The 22,418-nt window shown below is 39.7% G+C and overlaps 1 protein-coding gene across 1 annotated transcript in view; it reads left to right on the top strand.

Annotated features, from left to right (window-relative positions):
* Window positions 1-2,247: 2,247 nt before the first annotated feature.
* LOC117303017 (tyrosine-protein kinase ABL1-like) overlaps window positions 2,248-22,418 on the top strand; it is a 32,237-nt gene continuing 12,066 nt past the window's right edge. The window contains exons 1-2 of the mRNA XM_033787047.1: window positions 2,248-3,134; window positions 20,234-20,416. Of these exons, the coding sequence (XP_033642938.1) occupies window positions 2,861-3,134; window positions 20,234-20,416 (457 nt within the window). The 5' untranslated portion in view covers window positions 2,248-2,860. The remainder of the gene's footprint in view (window positions 3,135-20,233; window positions 20,417-22,418) is intronic.

Genomic DNA, 22,418 nt, shown 5'->3' with positions numbered 1-22,418 from the left:
TAAAACGGGGATTATTGACGGTCTGAAACTGTTTGATTTTGTAAAGAAGGGTGGTGGGGGGGGGGGAATGTATGAGTCACTTGAAAGAATTCGTTAATTCTCTTTATGATGGTGTTTGTTTGAAATATTATATTTCGACACCGAATTGTTTTGTTTACAATTTGTAAGAAGAATTTGAAAATTTGCAGGGTGGGAGTACAGGTGAGGTTTGTGGTGGTACCAGAAGGGTAAGTCTTGTTTAAAGGCAGCGGACACTATTGGTAATGACTCAAAATAATTATTAGCGTAGAACCTTTCTTGGTGACGAGTAATGGGGAGAGGTTGATGGTATAAAACATTGTGAGCAACAGCTCCCTCTGAAGTGCCATAGTTTTCGAGAAAGAAGTAATTGTCCATAAATTTGATTTCAAGACCTCAGATTTAGAACTTGAGGTCTCGAAATCAACCATCTAAACGCACACAACTTCGTGTGACAAGGGTGTTTTTTTCTTTCATTATTATCTCGCAAGTTCGATGACCAGTTGAGCTCCAATTTTCACAGGTTAGTTATTTTATGCATATGTTGAGATACAACAACTGTGAAGGCTGGTCTTTGACAATTACCAATAGTGTCCAGTGTCTTTAAGTAGTGTTTGTTCTGAGATGAATGGGTCGTTTGGCAACTCGATGGTTCGATCTGACTGTCTTTAAGAAACCAGTGGTTGCCTCTGAGATGAGGTCAGAGACAAAATGTGGGGTTTGCAATAAGACATTAGTTTGCCAACATCGCTCATAGGTGCTTTGCTGTCACTTCCCATATTGTAGTATTTACTTGAGTGTAATCCCGGGTTATATGGTAGTTATAGCTTGAAAAGTTTTCTGACCAGTGACTGGCGCCCCGGAATGAAGATATTGACAAAATAGGGAGACCGCCAACATTAGGCTTGACCGCTCAGTCGGTAGATCAGTTTACTGTCAATCAAAGGTGGCAGGCTCCAATCCCACTCCAGTCAATTTTCTTTCTTTGTTCAGCCCCAAATTATTCAAAAAACCAACCAACCAATGTGTGGAACTTCCCTTGAATTGTAAGATAAGGAATGATTGATAAATGACAGTCCAAGAACCAATCCTCTGTAGACATCATTCCAGTCGGATCGTTGGATCGTTCAATTGGAATAAACGAGATACTCCAGTTGACTTTAGTCATCAGGGAAGAGGGATGAGACATAATTTATACCACTTCAATAAAAAATTGACAGCTCATTCATTCATACAAATTTCTTATAGGGGTAACTGTTAACATACGGTCAGTTTATGTTTAATTTATTACATATTAGCATGTTTAATTCTCAAGTTTTGAGTGCACTGTGCTTTTAAAAATTAACATTGAAAAGAACGACTTTATATTATACTTCTTGTGTCAACTTCATAAACAACAGAAATTAGTGTTAGCTGAAGTTAAAAGCAAATTCCTTACCAACCAATAAATGAAAAAAAAGAAGAAAAAAAAAAAGAAGCATAGTTTCAACCCATCGTAGTCAGCAGGATCTTAGACTAAAATTAAACATTGATTTGTTCTTACCAATCCTGTATTTACCTTCAAGATTGTTCACTCAACAATGTATGCATTGTTTGGGAAATGTTTTACTCTGTAATTTTTAAAGAACATAAACAAATTGTAGTGATTTTTCTTTCATTGTGGCAGTTTTTGTGGAATTTACTCATTCATGACACAATGGAGAAAAACCTCACCTCATTACCAATTCTATTCTACATCTATTTTCTTTTGAAAATATTTACAATGTACACACTTCTCTCCCAGTCTAGCCAGAGTGTTGGTTTTCAATTTGTCCAGACCTGCACTTTGACAAAGGTCAATTAAAAAACCCGAAGGACAAAACCTCATTCACTGGCTCTACTCAAATATTGATAAAAATGTTTCACCCTGGCTTTTGTCCCCTGACATGTAACACCAACACTACTTGACACCCTGGTGTGTGAACACTGAACACTGAACACACACAAGGCTTTCCCCCCTCCATCACCCGAGGCCACTGACCATATTGGTGTTCTCCTATTGGCTGATGGAGCTGGTGTAGCCCCGCCCACTGTGGATGACATCACAGGGCATGCCTTTGTGTACATGACTCAATTGACACATGTAGTTGATAATACGTTTTTTCCTGCTTAGGTTCTTGGTGGGACTCCACACACACTGTTTATTCTTGGTCTTATTGGGGTTAGGGGTTTTTCGGGTGTACTGTATGATAATTTTAGGGGGCGATGAGTTATTTTCGGGTGTTGAGTGGCTGAGAGGGATACTACATGGTGGATATCCTGTGTGAAGTTTGCGACAGGTTTGTTTTCATGAAGGATATGCTAATGGCAACTCGCTTTGCTAGTCTGGCTGGCACGCTATGTGAACCAAACAGCAACTTCTTAATCTACTATTACCTTCGTCATCATAATATTTTCCCGAGTTTGTGATTAATGAGTGAGTTTCTTTATGAATGGGTGGCCATCGATGCATAAATGAAGTGTCTACGAGAGTCTGAGTTGACATAGTCCAATGCGTTGATGATGATCGTAATGATGGTATATCTTCGGCAGTGTCACATCATCAGAGAATCTCCAGTGATTCATGAATGATAACACCCCTGGGCGATTCTCTTTCCTCGGCCAGATCTATCGGGGGACTCGCAGAGAACCTAGTCTTTGTTATCCTAGTGCCTATTTATAATATTTATATTAGCCCGAGAGCCGACGACGACGAAATTCTCACTTCTGTATCTAAACAATGACATCCTGCGCCTCGAGTTTTGTTTTCAGAACAAATCGCTGAGAGGATATTTTGAAAACAAGAGGACAGAGTTTCACCCGGATGGAATTGGAAACGCCGATACGACAAGGAACAACAACGAAGATCATGCCGACTTTATTAACAAAGGGAGATAAGAAGACGAGCAAATCGCCGATGTTGCAGATACCCGTGGCGATGGCGGTGCCCGTTGCCGAGACGGACTCTTTTGTTGATGTGGTGGTGTTGCGAGACAAGGCGAACCGGGCGCCGCGTAAGAACCGAGTGGTGATGTGCGAACGCTGTAGGCAGGAGAAGCTGAGTAGGAAGTTGCAGAAGCAGCGAGAGCCTTGTAAAGGTAGGTGAAGGGGGTAGCTCCTAGAACTTAGAACTATGAGGATTGTTCTGCTATCGTCAAGACAATAGTGAAATGAACCTCTTAGTTCTCGGAGTAGGTGAAGGGAGTCTCAACGAGCAGGTGACAGAGAGAACTATTTTTGAAGAGGTGGAATTAAAGATTGTTTGGAATTTTAAGATATCTGATGTGATTGCTTCATGTATATCTGTGAAAGACTGTGATGATTTAAAATTTGCCATAAACATTGGCACTTTCTAGGACTCTTTTTATTCCTGGACAATTTACAAATCTTCTTTGGCTGAAACTACTTAATGTGTGGCAGGCTGCCAATAACTTTTTATTTATTCACGTTTTTAGTGTTAAAAGTGTTTATGTGGTGATTATGAAAATGTAAATTTGTGTGTAAATTAAACGCAGGGGCAGGCCCACTTTCAATGGTCGAGGGTAAGGGCATCAGCGGAAAATCTGTTTTGGAAACTACTCTGGGGGGGGCCAAGAGCAGGGGCAACATTTCTAGGCTATAAGGGTTGGAGGAAAACATTTATTTGTAATGACAAATCACAAATTATTTGTAATGACAAATCACAAATCAGAGTTAACAATAGTTACTCTAATGAACATCACAGGCGTCATCTTTTAATCAAACCCTTACTCGATTGAACACTCGACCAGCTCCTCAAACGACCGGCTTGATTGATCACCGCTCACCTGTAAACATCCTCATTATGTCCTCTCAGCCCACACCTCCATTCCTCCACGTTTTTCTTAATTACAATCCAATCGCCAACCCAACATTGTGATTTGGCTCTCTGTTTCATTTGTCACGGATGATGGAATGGATTTGCGTAACAAAGAGAGTATGGACACGGGGGGCAAAAAAAGACGTCAGGCGTTTCTTGTGGAGATCTTGCGAAGGAAGTTGAGTATCTTTGTTAGATTTAAGTAATCCAATTTGGGATGATACTGAGCAGGTGTAGAGATGATCGGACTGAGTTGATGTTTTGTGTTCCTCATGTGATTATAATTTGATTATGGGATTACAGTGTGGACCTTCATGGTGGGGGTCACCCTTCGGAATTGAGGCTGTATGGGTGGAGTAGTCTGACCCCTCCCATGTATTATGGGAATCATTGTTCAGTATTATTAATGTACATGGGGAACAAGACAAAGATGATCAAGGGGAATTCCATGGTGAGGCAATGGCGATCATAATTTTTAGTCTAAATTTAAAATAAAAAACTGAACATTCTGTTAGAAACTAAAGTACAATTGCCCTTTAGGCTTATGGCAAAATTTGATAAATATTCCCTCGATTGTAGGCACGGAATTTCATCTTTGAGTTTTCAAAGCCATTTTCATTTGCATTTGCTTCCATTGGCAAATCTTAAAGTCTGTTGAAAACTTTTAAAGGGGCACCAAGTTCAAGACCGGGGCAAATGGCCTTTGTGGCATTCCAGTCATCTAATATTGCTTCTTGTTAAAAAAAAGTACAGTTTTCAACTGTTTAGAAAGTTCTTTTAGTTACCATTTTAATTCTGGTTTTGTGAAAAAAATTCCAGTCCAGTAAAAGTTGTGTACTACAAGTCTGATGGACTTTCCCACCAATTTCGAGGCTAGGCTGTGAGGCAAAGGAAACATTTTCACAGACGACAGTTCCAGCTTTACTCATAAGTATTGGTACGTGCGTAATTGTGTATGTACTACATGTAGCTCTGTAATGAGCAGTGAAATGCCCTCTGGCTGCCGACTCATTGCATGCAAATGCTACACAAGAATTCCTTCTACTGGCAAAAAAGCTAGACCGTCTAGATTGTATGTAAATTAATTTGTTGGGGGGGAAATTTATATATTCAATTTCCGTTCTGATCACTCAAAAGAGCGATGGATGCTTGCTGTGTGGGGAATATAATTTAGAGAACAAGACAATTAGGAAGTTATTTAAAACTTAAAGAGGCACTTGATGGGTTTGATGAGTTGGTCTTTTTTGTTTTATATGTAGGTTTATGGACTTGTTGCCATTTTGTGGTGAACTAATTAGGTAGGGTCATAGATTGGTAATTGTACCAGCGAAATTAATGACCTTCAAAATTTACTTGTTGAGAGGCACTGCAGCTGTTGATATTATAAACTTTTTTTAAGAAAGGAGTCCCTACAAATGAAAAAGGCCTATGAAAATTGTTCACCATAAATTACATAAATAACAACAAATTAACGTTTTTGTTGTTGCTTGTAGTAGTCTGGCAATATTTCAGCATGGAGATAGAATTCTACCTCCATGGTTCTGGTGACTAGTCTAATCATGTTCAATTCTCAATGGTTTCGTGCAATACAAAATTGCAATACACACATGGTGTTACCGCAAACCAAATATACATTGATACCTCACCATGCAATGCCTCAAATCCTATATACAAAATTGATGCACATGAAGAACAAAGGCCATTACATGTTATGCGCACACAGTAAGCCTCATTGACAATTTGACTTTGCCAATGGTTACCATATGCCAGCCAGCTCTTCCAGTTTTCCTGAGCCCTGCTGTTTTGTGTTCTGCCATGAGTGAGACATTCGTTTCACACTTTGCTCAGGCCTCACAGGTCTAGCACTAGTCTTTAGTTTTGCTCCAGACAGACTCCTCATTCTACTTCATGGAACAGATTGTAGACATTCATGTTGAGATAGTCAGCTAATGCGTCAGCTAATGCGCAGCGAAAAGATTATTTTGTGGCCTGAGTTTTGTTTACGTGACCTGGAGAGCCAAGATTTTCATTGCAGCTTCTGTTTATTCCAAAATTCACTGATATAAAAAACAAAAGACCCCCTAGATTGATGACTATTTATATGTTTCATAAACATGGGTTTAGGTTTTTCATCATTATCGGTTATAAATGGACTCTTTCTTCACTTTGTTATTGTTCTATGATGCATTACTAATATTATGGTCAAGGGCCAGATTTTTCATTGAGCTTCCTAAGGTGCTTAACAAAGAGAAACATTTTAAGACAGAACTTTGGAAGGTAGAGCAATTTAATGTGTTGCTATCCTAAATTTTAGAATTACTTGAAAAAATGTTTAAATGCCTTTGTGTCTCCACAGTATGTTGTAGTTGTACTTTCATCATCATGTCTTGTCAGATGGCATATTATTACTTCCAATTATTTCGCAATTATAATTTGTCTTGGTTGCCCGGTGGGTGGGCACCAGACAGCAGGCAACCAGACTACCCATGAAAAACGTGTCACCATCGCTACACTATTGCACTTGATTGTCCACGGCTCTTTCTTTCTTCGGTCGTTTTGAATCTCAAGAGGTCAGCACGCCAGACACAGGTGTGCGACCTTTGACACTTGGCGGAGACAGTGCTTGGCTCCCTAGCTAGAGGTTATTCGTCTTGCCCTTTGAGGGTTTCTAGACTTGCTATCAGTCTTCTCCCCCCCCCCCAATTTAATTTGTATTTTCATATAACATCATCTCACAACTATGTACATGAACACGTGTACATATTAGTCCTGGAATTACAAGGAGACCACAGAGGTCATGTCCTCTATTGCCCCTGGTCTTGGCCTTAATGCCATTTAGGGCTCAGTATGGTGCATTGTGGTAACACCCCCCCCCTTCTATTGTATCTTCATTGTGTGCTTGTAATCTCAGGCATCCTTTGGGGAATTATTAGAGTGATTAGAGTGTTCAATCAAACATGAGCAGGCCTGTGTGCTTCGTTTTTGAAAAGGCACGGGCACCAAGGCATTTTCTCCTTGGTAAAGGGCACTCTATGAGGAAATTGTGAATTTCTACTGTGAGCATTTCAAGGGCACCAAGGCAATGACCAGGCGGCACGGAGGCAATTGTCTTCGTTGCTTCCGTGAAGAATCAGGCCTGCATGAGACCATTTGGGGTGGGGGGGGGGGTACCCTCTGCCACCATATTGGGCATGATATACTTGGTGCCGCTTCAAACGATTCTCATATCTTTCAAGATTTTTGCAACTGAAGTGCCCTTGGCAAAATGAAAACGGTCTTGCCCTCTTCAAGATGAAATTCCCGGCAATACAGTATGCAAAATGTCAAGCTTGGATATTAATTTTGGAAGTAAGTTTAATTAACTGTACGACATGGTCTGAAAAAGGGGATGATGAAGAAGAAGAGGTAAACAAGAAATTGTCACAGGGGAGAAATAACCTTGCCAGTCTAGTCGACGATGGAACCTCCCCCCCCCCCCCCCCCCCCTCCAGCTTGCAGACCGATAATCTGGAACTAGATCTTCGCTTCTCAGCACGGAGCCTCTGTATTGAAATTCTAGTCTTGGGTATTAAAAATAGCTGTGTACCAAAGATGGGTCGGGGCTTGATGGCACATTGACATCAGCTGTTGGACTGTTTATATTAATAAGAAAATTAATGTCTAATATCTTGACGATATCGCAGGTGTTGGGTGGATAAGTCGTTGTCCTCGGTTTTTTGTTTTGTTTGTTGAATCCCAGCTGAAATGGGAACATCAACAATTGAATTGGGTTTGAATTATCTTTAGAGGTGCGTTGTTCTGGACAGAGTTTTCCATTATTTGAATACATTGCAAAAACATTCTGTCTGATGGTATCAAATGCTAAGGGTTAAATTGGTGATAGCATTTTTGAGTTATTGCCAAAAACCTGGAGCGGTTATGTCCACGCAAGAAGAATAATCCATAATTGGAAGAAACAGTCTGAGAAATGAATCATACAGAAACCCTTCTCAGATTAAAATGTGTTTGAATCCCTCTCTAAAAACTACATTCGTTTGAAGGGAAGTGTTTCTCAAAATGATGTCAACAGCTCTGCAATGCTTCTTCTTTCTAAGTAAGTTTTTGTGGTTATAATTTTTTTTTAAATAAAATCACAATGGACACTAATTGGTAATTGTCAAAAACCAGTCTTTCACTTGCTTTATCTCAACATGCATAAAATAACAAACCTGTGAAAATTTGAGCTCAATTGGTCGTCAAAGTTGCAAGATGAAAGATAAAACACCCTTGTCACATGAAGACTATGTCACTTCAGAGGAAGCCGTTTCTCACAATGTTTTATACCATCAACCTCTCCCCATTGCTCATTACGAAGTAAGGTTTTATGTTAATTTTGAGTTATTACCAATAGTGTCCACTGCCTTTAAGTTGAGTAATTATATACAAGCTTCAGTGTTCATTTTCTACCTGTCTTTCAGAAATCACCACATGTTGAACAAACCAAGAAAACTCAGACAACTTAGTAAACTGGGTATTTAGAATGACGGATAGAAACCGGAAAAATCTCTGTCATAGAGTCATATGGAGCAATTAACCATGACCCTCCCTTGAAATGTAGCTGCCCCTCTGGTCCTTGGCCCTACCCCCAAAGTGACATTGACAAACACCAGTAATAAATCGGTCCAGGAACACCTCACATAAAGGATATATAAAAAAAACTGACGACATTGATAGATTTTCACTTGAATCACCCCTTTGTGGATTTACGTTTATTAGTAACGGCCGGACCACCTATGGAGAGAGGCTAGATTTCCAGAACGAAAACTGAAAGAAAAGTGAGAAAATGAAGGGTGGTCACATCTGTGTAGCATTAGGGGTAAAGTTTCATAAAGCTGTTTGGACAGAAAATATTGTTTTGAAGTTTTTGTTTGCCGAGGAAAACATCTTGCTGGGCAGCACTTTTCTCATTATGCAGGCATTATGGCATACTTGGGGGCTGGTAAGCTTGGTGTTTCTGAGCTTGGCAAGAGCTTGGCAAATGTTCTTGCAGCCCAGCTTTTAATGCAGGGTCTATAGATTTTTTTTATATTTTATTTAAGGTAATGCTGATTTATACAATGTAGGCAAACAGATGCAATTTTTATTGTATCTGTTTGCCTATGTGAAGTTTTCAGCGGAATATAGTGTCTACTTGCTTAGAAAACAGAAAAACACTCTCACGTTATTTCCATTGAATCCATCCTTGGTTAGCAAGGTAGCAACATCTCTGGGTGCCGCTTTCAGGAGCGAACACCTTCCCTCAGAAGAAATATGAGAATTGATTCATGCCTGAATCAAGCGTTTCTGAAATTCAAATGTTTTTGGCTTAAAAATTATCCAAAGAAACCTTTACTTCAAAGGGAATCCTTTTTCAAAATACCATCATCATTAGCCACCTTGCTTCTCACCAAGTTAAATTTGATGCTCATTAACTTTTGGAGTATATACCAATCTATCACCCAACCTTTAAAAGTCATCTTGTTGAAATAACCCCTGTCAGTGTCAAAAGACAACTCAATGATTGGTGCAACACCTGACGTCCAATTCTCATATCTCTCTCCGCCACACACGAGACAACTTGATAACACCATCTCATCTCCCGGTCCTTAACCTTCCTCCGCTATCCTACGTACGACATTTCCTCCGCCAGCAATCTCGTACAGCCGTTACCTCCGCCAGTGATCACGTACGGCCGTCTTTGTAACATTCCGTTTGATAAAAACGGGGCACCAGACTCCTGCGGGACTATTTTTCAGAATGATTAGTCGGTAACGATTGTTGATTGGGATCTGATTGGACACCCAGTGTGAGCAATCTGTTATCTAGGACCGGTATTTCCTTAAATGGATAATGTTGGCTCTCTAACCCCCCCCCCCCATACAATGTTCAATATTTGGGAGTGGGTGATTTATACTGATGGAGTAAATGTTAAAAAAATGCATTTTGGAATGCTGTTAAACCTTCAGGGCAAGGCTCAATTTGGACCACAGGCCTGAAGCCAGTAGCTTTAGTGTCAGGCCTATGGCTTTGGTCATGTATTTTGGGGTAGGAGTCTTCAAACAGTTGTTTTGGTATCGTATGTAAAATAAATACAGTGACCTTTCAGATTTAAACGCAACTTTAAAGTACCATGAACGCCGACATGTAGATTTTCTCTTTCCCCGAAAAACCTGCCAAGTATATTTCCGACCTGTTTTTGGATCCCATACTTGGCATAGGGTGCGCACCGCTCTGACCTAGGGGGAAACTTTTCTTTGTGTTTACTGTGTTATGTCTTTGATTTCAATACATTCTCACATTGGATATCAAGGTTTTCTATCATGTAGTCAAAATTTGATGTAACTTTTTAACAAATATTTATCTGTGGTGTTTTGTTTGGTTTCATATGTGACCCTTTCTTTCTCTCCTCCCCCCCCCCCCCCCCCCCCCACTCGCCTCCTCCTTACCTCCCTATTAGACTGTTTGTCACACTGTCTGCTTCCGTCATTGTCAGTGTCATTGCTGTGTCAATCTGCTGGTATGTTTACTCCCTGTCTGTTGGAAATGAATATGAATGAAGTCTTGGTGCAAGACTTCTAAGTGAAATTGCTCGCTATTAACATCAGTTTTTTTGTCATTGAATATTGCTGATTCGTTTGACGGCATGAATTTATGCATCTTGAATTTCTGAAGAGAATGAAACTTTGTTTTTATTTTTGTTTTTCTAATATTTAAACAATAAGTTGATGTCAACATCTTAAAGGATATGTAAATTAGATTAAATTATGAATGCTACACAGATAATTGGTCTGTGGCACTGCTTTGTTTTGAAAATTTATTTCTACTTATTATTTACTGCTGACTGATTGTAAATCACCTCAAATTATTTCTTTTTATTATTTATTGCTGGCTGATTGTAAACCACCTCAAAGTTGTGCATGTTAGTAAAATATTATTGTATCGTATCTTGGTACCCTGCCATCTGGCACCAGTGACAGTACCGAGTGCTGTACTTTTCTCGGTAAACCTGACTGGTCCACTGCTGTTTTACACTGGTCCCATTTGTTTTTTTACCATCATGGATTAACACAGCACTGATTAACGCAACAGGCTTCCGAAATGTAGATCACAAACAAAACAATCCAATGTGTTAAAAATAGCTCCCTACACGTACTTCACACAATTGAATGCCAACAACTGGGCGTGGTAGATAATCCCAATAGCCATTGTTCACCGTGCCATTGTTAGCGGTTAATTTTGCCTAGTCACAGTTGTACCGGAGATAATTGTTTCCCCTAATATACAATGGCGTTTTGGCAAATTTAATTAGTTCCGGGGGGTTGGGAATAATGAGATCGTCGAGGGAGACTAATGAGAAGAAGGAAAGACCGTGGAGGGGAATGATTGGTCGGACAGGAATCTACTCCATCAAAGGAGGTAAAACTAACTATATTTAGGGTTGAGGTTTAGGTTGAGGTACAACTCAGGGATGACTCTCTTTAATGTGACACTATTGGTATTATTGTCAAAGACCAGTCTCACTTTGTGTATCTCAACATTTATGCATAAAATAACAAACCTGTGAAAATTTGAGCTCAATCGGTTGTCGAAGTTAACACCATGTAATGTCTATCTCTAAATGAAAAGAACCGTTAGTTTCGATTCGACGTTCCGATCAGTATGCTCTGATATTCTTCTGGAGAAGGTAGAATCTTTTTTACATTTTTCTTAAAGAGGTGTCCTTTCCAGGGGAAAATTTTCTGTGCTCCTTCAACAGCGAAGTTCAAGGCCTGATACAATATACTAGCATCTCTACAGTTAAGAGAGCTGTTAGTGGACTGGAATAGACCTATTATATGATGAAGGAATTGCTAAATTATTGGTTGCGGTAGGAGAATCTTTAGTTTGGGGGAGAAATAAATTGTAAGGTCCATGGTACATGTATGAAGGCATGGCTGACGTTTTCTTCTACTTGCACTGAAGAGGGGATCTCTACTATCAAAATGAAATGTTAATGTGTACTGGCATGACTGGAACAGTTAAAGAGACATCAAGACAATGTCCCATTCAAAGGACAAACAATTGAAAGTACATGGTATCTTGCTCAAACAAACAATGTGGCATGACCATGACTCAAACTTACACTCTGCTGATCAGAAACACTGGAGCTTCAAAAACACTCAAGAGCTCGAGTCCGCCGGTGTGGACACAACACAGCACAAAGAAAGGACACAAGCACTAAAAACTGCAATATACATACTGATAAACAACTTGATTTGTTGAACCCCATGCTCTGTGGTTGAACTTTTATCTCCTGTGTCAATGAACTGTCATTCATAAAAAAATATACACACACACAAAATATTTTCTTTCAATTGAGTTACAATTGTACAAATACAGTTCAAGAAAGCAGGTTATAATACAGTCAGTTGAGAATTTGATGACCTCATGCTTTGGTGTGGCAGCGGGTAGACCCTCACCTGTTTTTCTTGGAATCTCAATTTTCTTTTGTAGTACCATGGCTTATTCACTTTGTGCTCACCTGTGTCGGCCACAAGACACATGTGGTTGAACTTGAGTAGCTCAAAAGCAGGAAGCTATTTTTGGACGGTGGTCAAAAGGTTTTTATTCTGTTGGGAAGTCATAGTGTGTCGTGGCCGGGCAGTTCAGAGCACCGAATTCAAACTCTGGTGTTTCTGATCAGCAGAGTGTGGGTTTACAGTCTCAGTCGTGACACTAATGTGTCCGTAAGCAAGACACTTAACCATTGCTTCGTCCTTCGGATGGGACTTAAAGCTGTTGGTCCAGTGTGTTGCGAAACGCATGTTAAGGACCCAGTGGAAGTGCACTTATCGGAAAGAGAAGAGGTTTGCCCTGGTGTTCCTGTCTGGATTGGCTGCATGTTGCGCCACAACACCTTGTAAACCATTACATGGTGCTATTTAAAAAGAGTAGTAACTCAATTGTATTCCTACATACCTTGCAGGAAATACTTTGAAGTGCTTTGAGCGTCACTGAGTGACGGATAAAGCCACTATTAGATTTTTTCTTCCCTGATGAGCTTGAACAGGTTTTGTCGGGATCCCTCCTCCCAGAAATTAATTACTTCAGACGAATGATTGTCATGAGAGGGTGTCGGTCCCCGCTCTCACGTGTGAAATGTCTAATTTTTCTGCTAAATTTGCTGTCGTTTGTCAGCATGACATTTCAATTCCTAATGAGGAAATTGAAAGCTATGAATGTATTTAAAGGACGTGTCTTTCACAAGTTTGTAAGGCTGGGAAAATTTGTTACATCCGCGTCAAGAAGGCTGCGGTAATGTGGGAGCTACATTTATATCTGGTTTAAAAGACAGGGTTTTAGTTTGAGTTTCAAAAGGAGATGAAGAGCTCTGGTGGAAAAGAAAGGAGACAGGTGGAGCATTTGGTCCATTGTTTCAGTCCATTATACACCGGCCATTATTTGCAACCAGTCATTATGCCAGTCCATTATGTACCATGGGGCAATAAGCTCAATGATCATACATGTTCAATGATCATTTGCTACCTGTCATTGTATGCCAGTCCATTATACATGTACCATGAGGCAATAATAAGCTCAATGATTATACATGTTCACTGATCATTTGCTACCAGTCATTGTATGCCAGTCCATTATACATGTACCATGGGGCAATAAGCTCAATGAGTATACGTGTTCACTGATCATTTGCTACCAGTCATTGTATGCCAGTCCATTATACATGTACCATGAGGCAATAATAAGCTCAATGATTATACATGTTCACTGATCATTTGCTACCAGTCATTACATTTGGTCCTAATTTATCAGTTTGCTTTACCATATCACTTTTAGATCTTCAGTATAGGCCTACCAGTCCCATTTTTTTTTTATGATGGTCACCTGAATCAATGTAACAAACAGGATGTGGCAAAAGGTGCGACATTCCGGGACCAAAGATATTGGAATATATAACATTCTCTAAATACCCTCCATTGTGGAAGCCTGTGGTGCCTGGTAATGAGTGAAATAACTAATGACCATGGGCAGAGGGGGGTAGTCAGGGTTTTCAAATTTCTTACCCTGGAGGAAAAGTTGTTGGGAGTTTGGAGGAAAAAAAAGATGTTTTTAGTTTTGCTTTAGTGGTTGTTTTGTATTGTATGGACTCTGCATGGATTTTCTCAGACTTTTGTAGGAAGGGACAATTTTGAGAGGTTTTGTTGTGCATGGAACTGCCTGAATGCTTCTTTGAGCTCTCTACCCACACCCACAAAGAAACCCCTTCCCTCCTCTCCCCTCCTCAGTCCCCTCCTCAGTCCTCCATTGCCAAAAATGAATTTGATATTATCGCTGTGATTATAGTTTGTAGCAAGCTTCCAGTTGTTTCCCCCTCTGCTGAATAAGAATACATGTACATCAGCTTTTAGTGCACACTATTGGTAATTACTCAAAATATTCATTAGCATAAAACCTTACTTGGTAACAAGTAATGGGGAGAGATTGATAGTATAAAACGTTGTGAGAAACGGCTCCCTCTGAAGTAACGTAGTGTTCGAGAAAGAAGTGATTTTCTATGAATTTGATTTCGAGACCTCAGATTTAGAACTTGAGGTCTCGAAATCAGCCATCTAAAAGCACAAAAGTTTGTGTGACAAGGGTGTTTTTTTCTTTAATTATTATCTCGCAAGTACGATGACCGATTGAGCTAAAATTTTCACAGATTTGTTATTTTATGCATGTATATTGAGATACACCAAGTGTGAAGGCTAGTCTTTGACAATTACCAATAGTGTCCACTGCCTTTAAACTTCCTCTGTGTTCCATTGCCATCCCTCCTCTCAATAAGTTACCATCACCAGCCACTGAAAGGTTTCCACGTGAACAAACAGAATCTCAGGTCTATAAGTATCCTGTAAGTAGACAGGAGGGAAAGTCAACTGACAAATGACTTGCAATAGAAGTTCAGTTGTTACCCCCTTGGGGGGACAAGTGGCATTCGGTCATTCCTGGCAAGTAAAAAGGGAATAGTTCCGCTAGGTGTTGTCATTACTCTGGATCTCAGCTCTTGATCCAAAACCTGATGAATGGAGGACAGGAATCTGTAATGTCGCCAGAAGCTTCGATGGTGATTGTGTGTCTGTTTAAAGGTATAGGACACGTTGGGTAACTACTAAAAAATACGTATTAGCGTAAAAACTTACTTGGTAACAAGCAATGGAGAGATGTTGGTAGTACAAAACATTGTGAGAAACGGCTCCCTTTGAAGCAGCGTTCTGACAATAACCAAGCGTGTCCGGTGCCTTTAATGGTAGTCTATGTCAGCTTGATAATTTATTGGGGTGTTGCGGGAGCAGCATTTTTCTCAAGATTACCTGTACAGGTATGTCTTGGGACTCATCCATAGCTTGTAGGGGACATTTTTTTTCTGAAAGGAATTTCTGCCGGTCTTGAGGCACGGAAGCTGTGCTCGCTGAAATGAATAAATGGACGAAGAAAAACTAAATGAAATGACAGTTGTGGTTTTTTTTTTTAAAAGTAAAGTGTCAATTTGACTTCAGGGAAGTCATGCGGCGGCAATTTGTTTTTTTAAGAACTGGTCATGTCAAACCAACTTTGAGGGGAACGTCTTGCAAAATTTGTTTTGCATCTCACCATAAATGGAGATTTGTAGAGAGGTTTTTCAGATGATGATGAGGCTTTTTTGAAAATGCAAAAATGAGGAATACTTTTGTTTGTTTTTCTCACTTTAGGAAAAACCAAAACAGAATTAAATCTACATGGAATTGTTCAGCCTCCTCACCAGGAATCTTGAGAGGGGTCAAAATAGGTCGTTTCGACAAGGGGAAAAAAACACAGTTTTTTAGTGAAATTTTGAAAACTTTTGTTAAAAATGCCTATCAGAAGAAAATAAAATAAAATTTGTGTGAGCATCCTAAAAACTGTTGTCCTTTCACATGAGGTAAATTTGTAAAATTGTACAACCACACTACACTTTAACAAGGGACCCATGCTAAATTGCTCTTGTGTGAAAGGGAATTTTGACCCTACCATTAATACCCACACAGTCTGTTTACACAGTTGATTGTACGATAATATAGACCCTTGATTTATGACCCTCAACTGCAAATAGGATGTGTACAAATGTATTTGGGAACATTTGTCAGACTACAAATATTCCCAACACGTACTCGACGTGTACAATTTGCACTCCATCTGTTTGTCATCTCTGAACTGACGGGCCGAAAGTGCCAGACCATTAAAAATGTTGCGCTGTGTCATTTGAATGCATTATACCTACATGTAAGAGCTTGTAAATTCTTGTGTATGTTATGATGTTTCCTGTGATTGGTAAAACACGGGTGGTGGGATGGGGGGGGGGGGGGTTTAGGAGAGAGGCGGCAAAACTCACAGAGCCTTAATCTGTGATGATAGCTTCAGTCTTGTGTGTTTAATACTACATGTGGTGTTTGAATACAGGAATACTTATTAGCATTGAATGGAGTTCTAACAATATAAGTCCCCACAGGTAGCTGTTGTAACTCTATGCATGACCGAGGTTTGTGGCCAAACTTACACGGACACGTTGTAGAGACATTGGCCAAGGCTAATTTTCCTTCCTTCCATGGTCTCAAAGTGGCCCAATTTAAGCAGACCCAAAATCTACACCCAATTTTCATTCAACCACAAAGCAAAAAACGTTTTAAATGCAAACTTACCAACTTGTACACAAGTCACAATGTGATTTTTGGGGCAGGTAGGTTTTCTTTTGCGTTCTTGTAAAGAGAGATGAAAATATGACAAATATTACAAATTTTCCCTTCCTAGTCAAAATTTGCAGTGAACCAGTGGCAAACAATATTCAATCAGCATTTTGGCTGGTAGCCTGCATGTACCTTCCAAAACAATTTGTTTTTTAATTAGCAGCTGTATAAAACTCTGGAAAGTCTTTACCATACTGCTAAAATTACAAATGTGGCAATAAAATTTGTATGTGAATATTTTGTGCCAGGTTATGTAACAAAACACTAACCAATGAAGGTCATTTAACAAACAATGAACTCCATTCGCTGCCCACCATACCACCATATGCCAACACGCTCCAATGCATATTCTTATCAAACAGATTTCTTTTCGCCTTCATCTAAGAAAAGACCAGACCAGAACAAACCAGCAGTTTATTCTTTCCCTCTTTGCCTTGTCGGACAATATTCCCTTTCTTAAAATTCTATCCCCCATGCTGTTTTATAATCCTATATTCACACTGCAAGCGCCAGAGGGCCTAATTTTCTTAAGTGGTTTCCCTGAGTGACCAAAGTTTAAACTGGATTATTTTTAGACCTCGTTATTTTTTGTAGTCCCCTGTTTTAGCGAGGAGAAATTCAGTAGAAACGTTATTTATAGTCGTGCTGGAAGATGTTTGTAAATAGTGATTGTTTTCACTTCTGTTTTGGAGAAGTTGTTTGTCTGAGATTCTGCTTATCGTTTAGTGTTCGACTAAACAGCCGAAAATTGTTATTGTACAAGAAAATCTTTCTTGTTTCACTCCCTAGAAGTATGTTCTTGTAAGACTTTGGCGAGAAAGACTCTGCTAGGGTGGTCACATTTTAGGCCACTACAACTAAGCATTTATGCCATAGATCATTTTGGTTGGTAAGCAGTTTGCATCAGTTAATTCTAGTTTCTCAAGAGTTTTGGGAGTGACTGACACAAGAAGGTTTTTTTTGGCAAAATCAGAAGAAGGATTTTTTCGTACTTCAAGAATACCATTTGCAGTGCATGAAATCATGATTTAGTACAACAATGAATCACCGATCAAAAATGTTGAGGATCTTTGACATTTTACCACATTGAGTACTTCCACTATGTGAGAAATAAAAAGAGAATCTTATTTTGTTTTTTACTTTAACAAAATGGGAGGACAATCGACAAAGTGTTTTGGGGTTCAATAATGTCGGTCAAAAGACAGCTGCAAATTTGAAATGTGTCTCAGATTCTCCCTTCTTCCTTTGAGCTGAAAAATTCATGTGTAAGCCATAAACCCATCAATATGTGAAAGTTTATATTGTATGTCATTCACCTCCCCTCTCCCCCATACCGCAAGAAGTTGGGATGGATTACACTTACAGAGAATACTAATGTAGGTCACTCAGGCAGCTGGCATCTTAGACTTGGCTATCTATCAGGCTCATTAGAGACTGCAAACTCTCCCTGATCCTACAGAAAGTTCTCTAAAAAACAAACATGAAATAGAAACTCATGAACTTGTAATAAGCGCATCTGCCATTATAGTAGTCGTGGTGCAAGACGTTTCTCGTTTTCTTTTCACGCACATCACGGCCAATTCACCAACAGCGCCCGCACCGACTCAGAGCTCTATGCAAATGACCCCAAGACTTGCAAGTTACAACCCAAATTCATATGAGAGCTGGCAACTCTCCCTGATTCTGCAGAAAGTTCCCTGGAATTTTTTAAAATAATCTTTCCATGCTCCTTGTGAACAAATTTAAAAAATCTCTCTCGACTAAGAAAACTTTATCCCTATTATGGTTAATGCAAGCCTGAAAATCCAGCTTTTAGAGGACAAGACCCTTTGCAATTTTGCAAAGTTTACTTCCATTGGATAATCTCAAAGCCTCAGTCAGGGAAACTTTTGAAGGGGTACTAAAGCCAAGACCAAGGCAACACCAAAAGGGGGATGCAAATTTTGATTTGCCATATCACGTAATAAACCACTTTGTTTTATATCGCAGTACGGAAATGAAAAGTGATCTCCGGTTGAGTGTCACATTCCAGAAGAGAAGGGGAAGAACAAATCCCAGGTCACATTTTCTTTAGATTTTCTTAAAACTGGACGTCACGCAGGACATTTGAGACCATGCCAAGGTGGCTACCTCAGCCCCCAGAGAGGCCCTTAATTTCCTGTGGGGATATTACGTCCAGGTGCCCAAACCCCTGGTTGGGGTGTACCCCTCAAAGTAGTTTTTATAATTTAAAGAATAATGTGAAACAAGAAAATGTGGACTCAGGAAATTTGTCTTGCCTGTGTGAAGTATATTTTAGCCGCAGGGCTAGTTTCTTTCTTCAGTTTGAGGGAAAACTAATCTTTTCTTTGCAATATCACGGAATAAACCACTTCATTTGTTTTCCACCCGAGTAACATGCCTGTGATATTTTTTTCACAGGAGTCGGAAAAAGTACTGAGTATACAGTGCTAACACACATCAGTGTATGGGTAAAAATAATAAAAAAAATTAAAAAAAATATAAAATAACATAATGATAACAAATCTTTTCTGTTCACTTTTCAAAGTATTAAAGTGACGGAGAAAAAGAAAAAAACATGAAATAAAATTTTATAATAGTCAGCACAGTCACAGATAGATTAACAGGGAGAGTTTTTAATAACAACAACAACAACAGCAGAGTGTTTTTATTTTACTCATTACATGTTGAAGATGAGTAATACATGTGTTTCGTAATGCGGTTGTTATGTACAGGAACGGTAAATTGAATCGCACTGTCTTCTCGGTGTCCAGGTTTTTTTTGTTTTCCTGCTGTCAATAACAGGCCTTGAACTTTGAAATGTCAATGACACTTACTTGAACCATGTTGAGTTTATGTGTGTTTAATTCTGTCTCTTCAAATACTGTTGTCTTTAATGTAGTTTATATAACAATTTGGAAATGTCATTCAGAAAGTCAAGTTAAGCCATGAAGTGTATAGGACAGTAAAATAAATTTTACAAATCGACAAAGAAAACTTGAGAAAGACTTGACATCTGTTTTTGGTTTCTGTATTTGTAAATATTTTTTCTCCAGATCTGCCGTCTAAAATACAACAGTAACAGGCCTAGCATTTCATCGTCGAGAGGGCAAGGCCATTTAAAATGTTTAAAGGGCGCTTCCTTTGGAAAATCTTAAAGTGTTAGGAAAGTTCTGAAGTGGCACAGTGGCCAATACCCGGGAAAGTTGGCCATTGGCTTTGTGGCCCCAGTTGTTCCAAGCTTGCCTAACCCAGCCAAAAACTTGAATGCAGTTTCAGTCAGAAAGTGTATGTAAATCATCAAAGCACGACTGAATAATACAGGCCTGATACGTCACAGAAGGCAATGAAGGCGATTGCCTCCGTGTCCCCTGGTCATTGCCTTGGTGCCCTTGAAATGCTCCTGTACAAATTTGCAATTTCATCATAGGGTGCCCTTTACCAAGAGGAAAATGCCTTGGTGCCCTTGCCCTTTCAAAAACGAAGCATACAGCCCTGATAATATGTTATTAGATCGGGGTGCTCTTTCTTGTGTTCATGCAACATACAATTGAGATCATTTGATTTAATTTGTCTTCCGTATTTGTCCGTTTCATTCTAGAAAACTTTCCAGACAGTATACAGTCAAGACCTCTTCCCAGCACCCCATCTCACGGCCCTGTAGACCTCACAAGATGGAACTCCTCAGAGGAATTAAACGTTCAAGATGAGTTTGACCCTGACGTCTTCGTTGTGCTCTATGACTTCAGCGGAAGCGGTGAAAATCAACTCAATGTTCGAAAAGGTACGTCATACTGAGAGAAACTTGGAAGAAAAAAAAAACAGGAAAGGGTTTGGTGCAGTTCCACTGATAGGGCTTTGTCAGGAAAGGCATTCACATATGAATGTTCACATATTTTTTATTGGGGATCGTAAGGCATTGTCTGAAAGTGCCACCAAAGTGGTCCGTAAGCACACACTGCTGTTGGTTGTCTGTAAGGTTGCCTCGTATGACAAGGGTCTTAAGCAACAACATCCATAGATAATGGGATCATAGTTTTGTGGAAGATTTTAATGTCGTGATTTGTTGTCATTTGTCATCAGTTTAAATTGTGGCCAAAAAATAATTCAGGAAAGTAAAGTTCTGCTATTTGTGGTCACTTCGAATCGAATACGCCTAGAACTGCTGTCCTTGCCTGTTTTTGATTAAAATAGTCTTGAGTTTTCTTGAGTGCTCTGATTAGCGCTGACGCAGGAACGTACGAAATACCAATATGAGAAAAGCCAATATAGCCGTGATGAGAAGATGGTCTTTTAGAGGCTTGCACGGTACCCCGCGCAGTACTCGAGAATGTTGGCTCTGTTGACGCCATTGACCTTTTCAAACGAGGTCTCACCGGTTCCCGAAATAGTCCACACACAGGACACATTGCACATGTCAAAGCGTGTATCTGCGTTTTATATGGTGACAGCAAATAAACTTATTGACTCTACGCACTCGAATCTCAATAGCCTTCTCCTTGTCTTCGGAGAAAGAAAATTACATGGGGGGGGGGGGTTGTAGGTTGTTGACGGAATAGGACCAGGACCTTATTTCACAAAGCTGTTAAGTCGGAAATATTGCTTCTTAACTTTCTTTACTGAGCAAACATTGAGTGTGGAACCAGCTGCAACAATGTCAATTTTGTGGAATTGTGGCTGGTACCCAGTTTCTGCTTAGCAATACTTTTCTGTGCTAAGCAGATGTTTGTACTTATACTACGTTTTTTTTTTCTCGAACCGCCAGCTTTGGTATTACGCTCACATTGGCTAATGTTTTGCGTTAACCTAAAAAAAGGATGGTCACCCTATTTCAGGATGGCCCGCAGTTTCCCCCCCCCCCCTCCCCCTCTCCCAACCACGCTGCCAGGAAAGACGTAGCTAAACCGCTCGCCTTACGTCATTTGGCTGCAGTTGCCGTAGCAACCAATTAGCTTAATACCAACAGGATGTTTCAACTTGCCCTGCCCGTAGTAATTCGGGAAAGGAGCCCGTTTAATTTTGGCAATAAACTAATCTGTCAGGTTTTTTGGGGGAGTTGTGTTTTTATTTCAAGCTATTTTCGGGTTTTTTGGTGAGTTCAGGTGGTCATGTGATACCCACCTGATAATGTCACCTGATAAAGGTCACCTGATTGTTTACAGGTGACCTGACCAACAAACTCATTATTGAAACGCGGTAACGGCGTTAAGTACGTTTTTGGTTTATAAAATGTTTGGCACGAAAGCTTTGCGGGACTGGCTGGTACGAATTGGCACAGATATGTGGGACGAAAATAGCTTCATTTTGAAATGTTTATTTGGAAGTCCAAGGTTAATGCGTGCCTTCAACACCTGCAACTATATTTGTTTTTCCTCCCATATCGCGCTTTTAAAAGTTTTGTATGTAAAAAATCTGCACTGGCTGGCATGGACAGGTGAATGTTAGCAAAACATACAACTGTGTCAACGGATGTTGTGACAAAATTCAACATTTCTGCAAACTATACTTATATGCATACCATGTGTACACCAACACAGTTGTACACTATATCACAAGTGTTAGTGTATCAACAGTTTTGATTGCAACCAGTAATGTACAGACATTATCCATACATGTCAAACATACGTGGTCATAGTAAATTCAAATTGAGTGCGTTTTACCAAATTTATGAACCCTCTACTTATTTCACTCGATCGTTGCATTAAATTGTTTTTAAAACGAGGACATATATTGATCATGTTCCTGTGAGAATTGTTACAATTTCGAAATAGTTGTTCTTATTCCCT

Source organism: Asterias rubens, chromosome 19, assembly GCF_902459465.1.
Source record: "Asterias rubens chromosome 19, eAstRub1.3, whole genome shotgun sequence".
Classification (NCBI taxonomy): Eukaryota; Metazoa; Echinodermata; class Asteroidea; order Forcipulatida; family Asteriidae; genus Asterias; species Asterias rubens.
The sequence above is the reverse complement of the archived record's forward strand: the minus strand, read 5'-3'. Positions and strand labels throughout refer to the sequence as shown.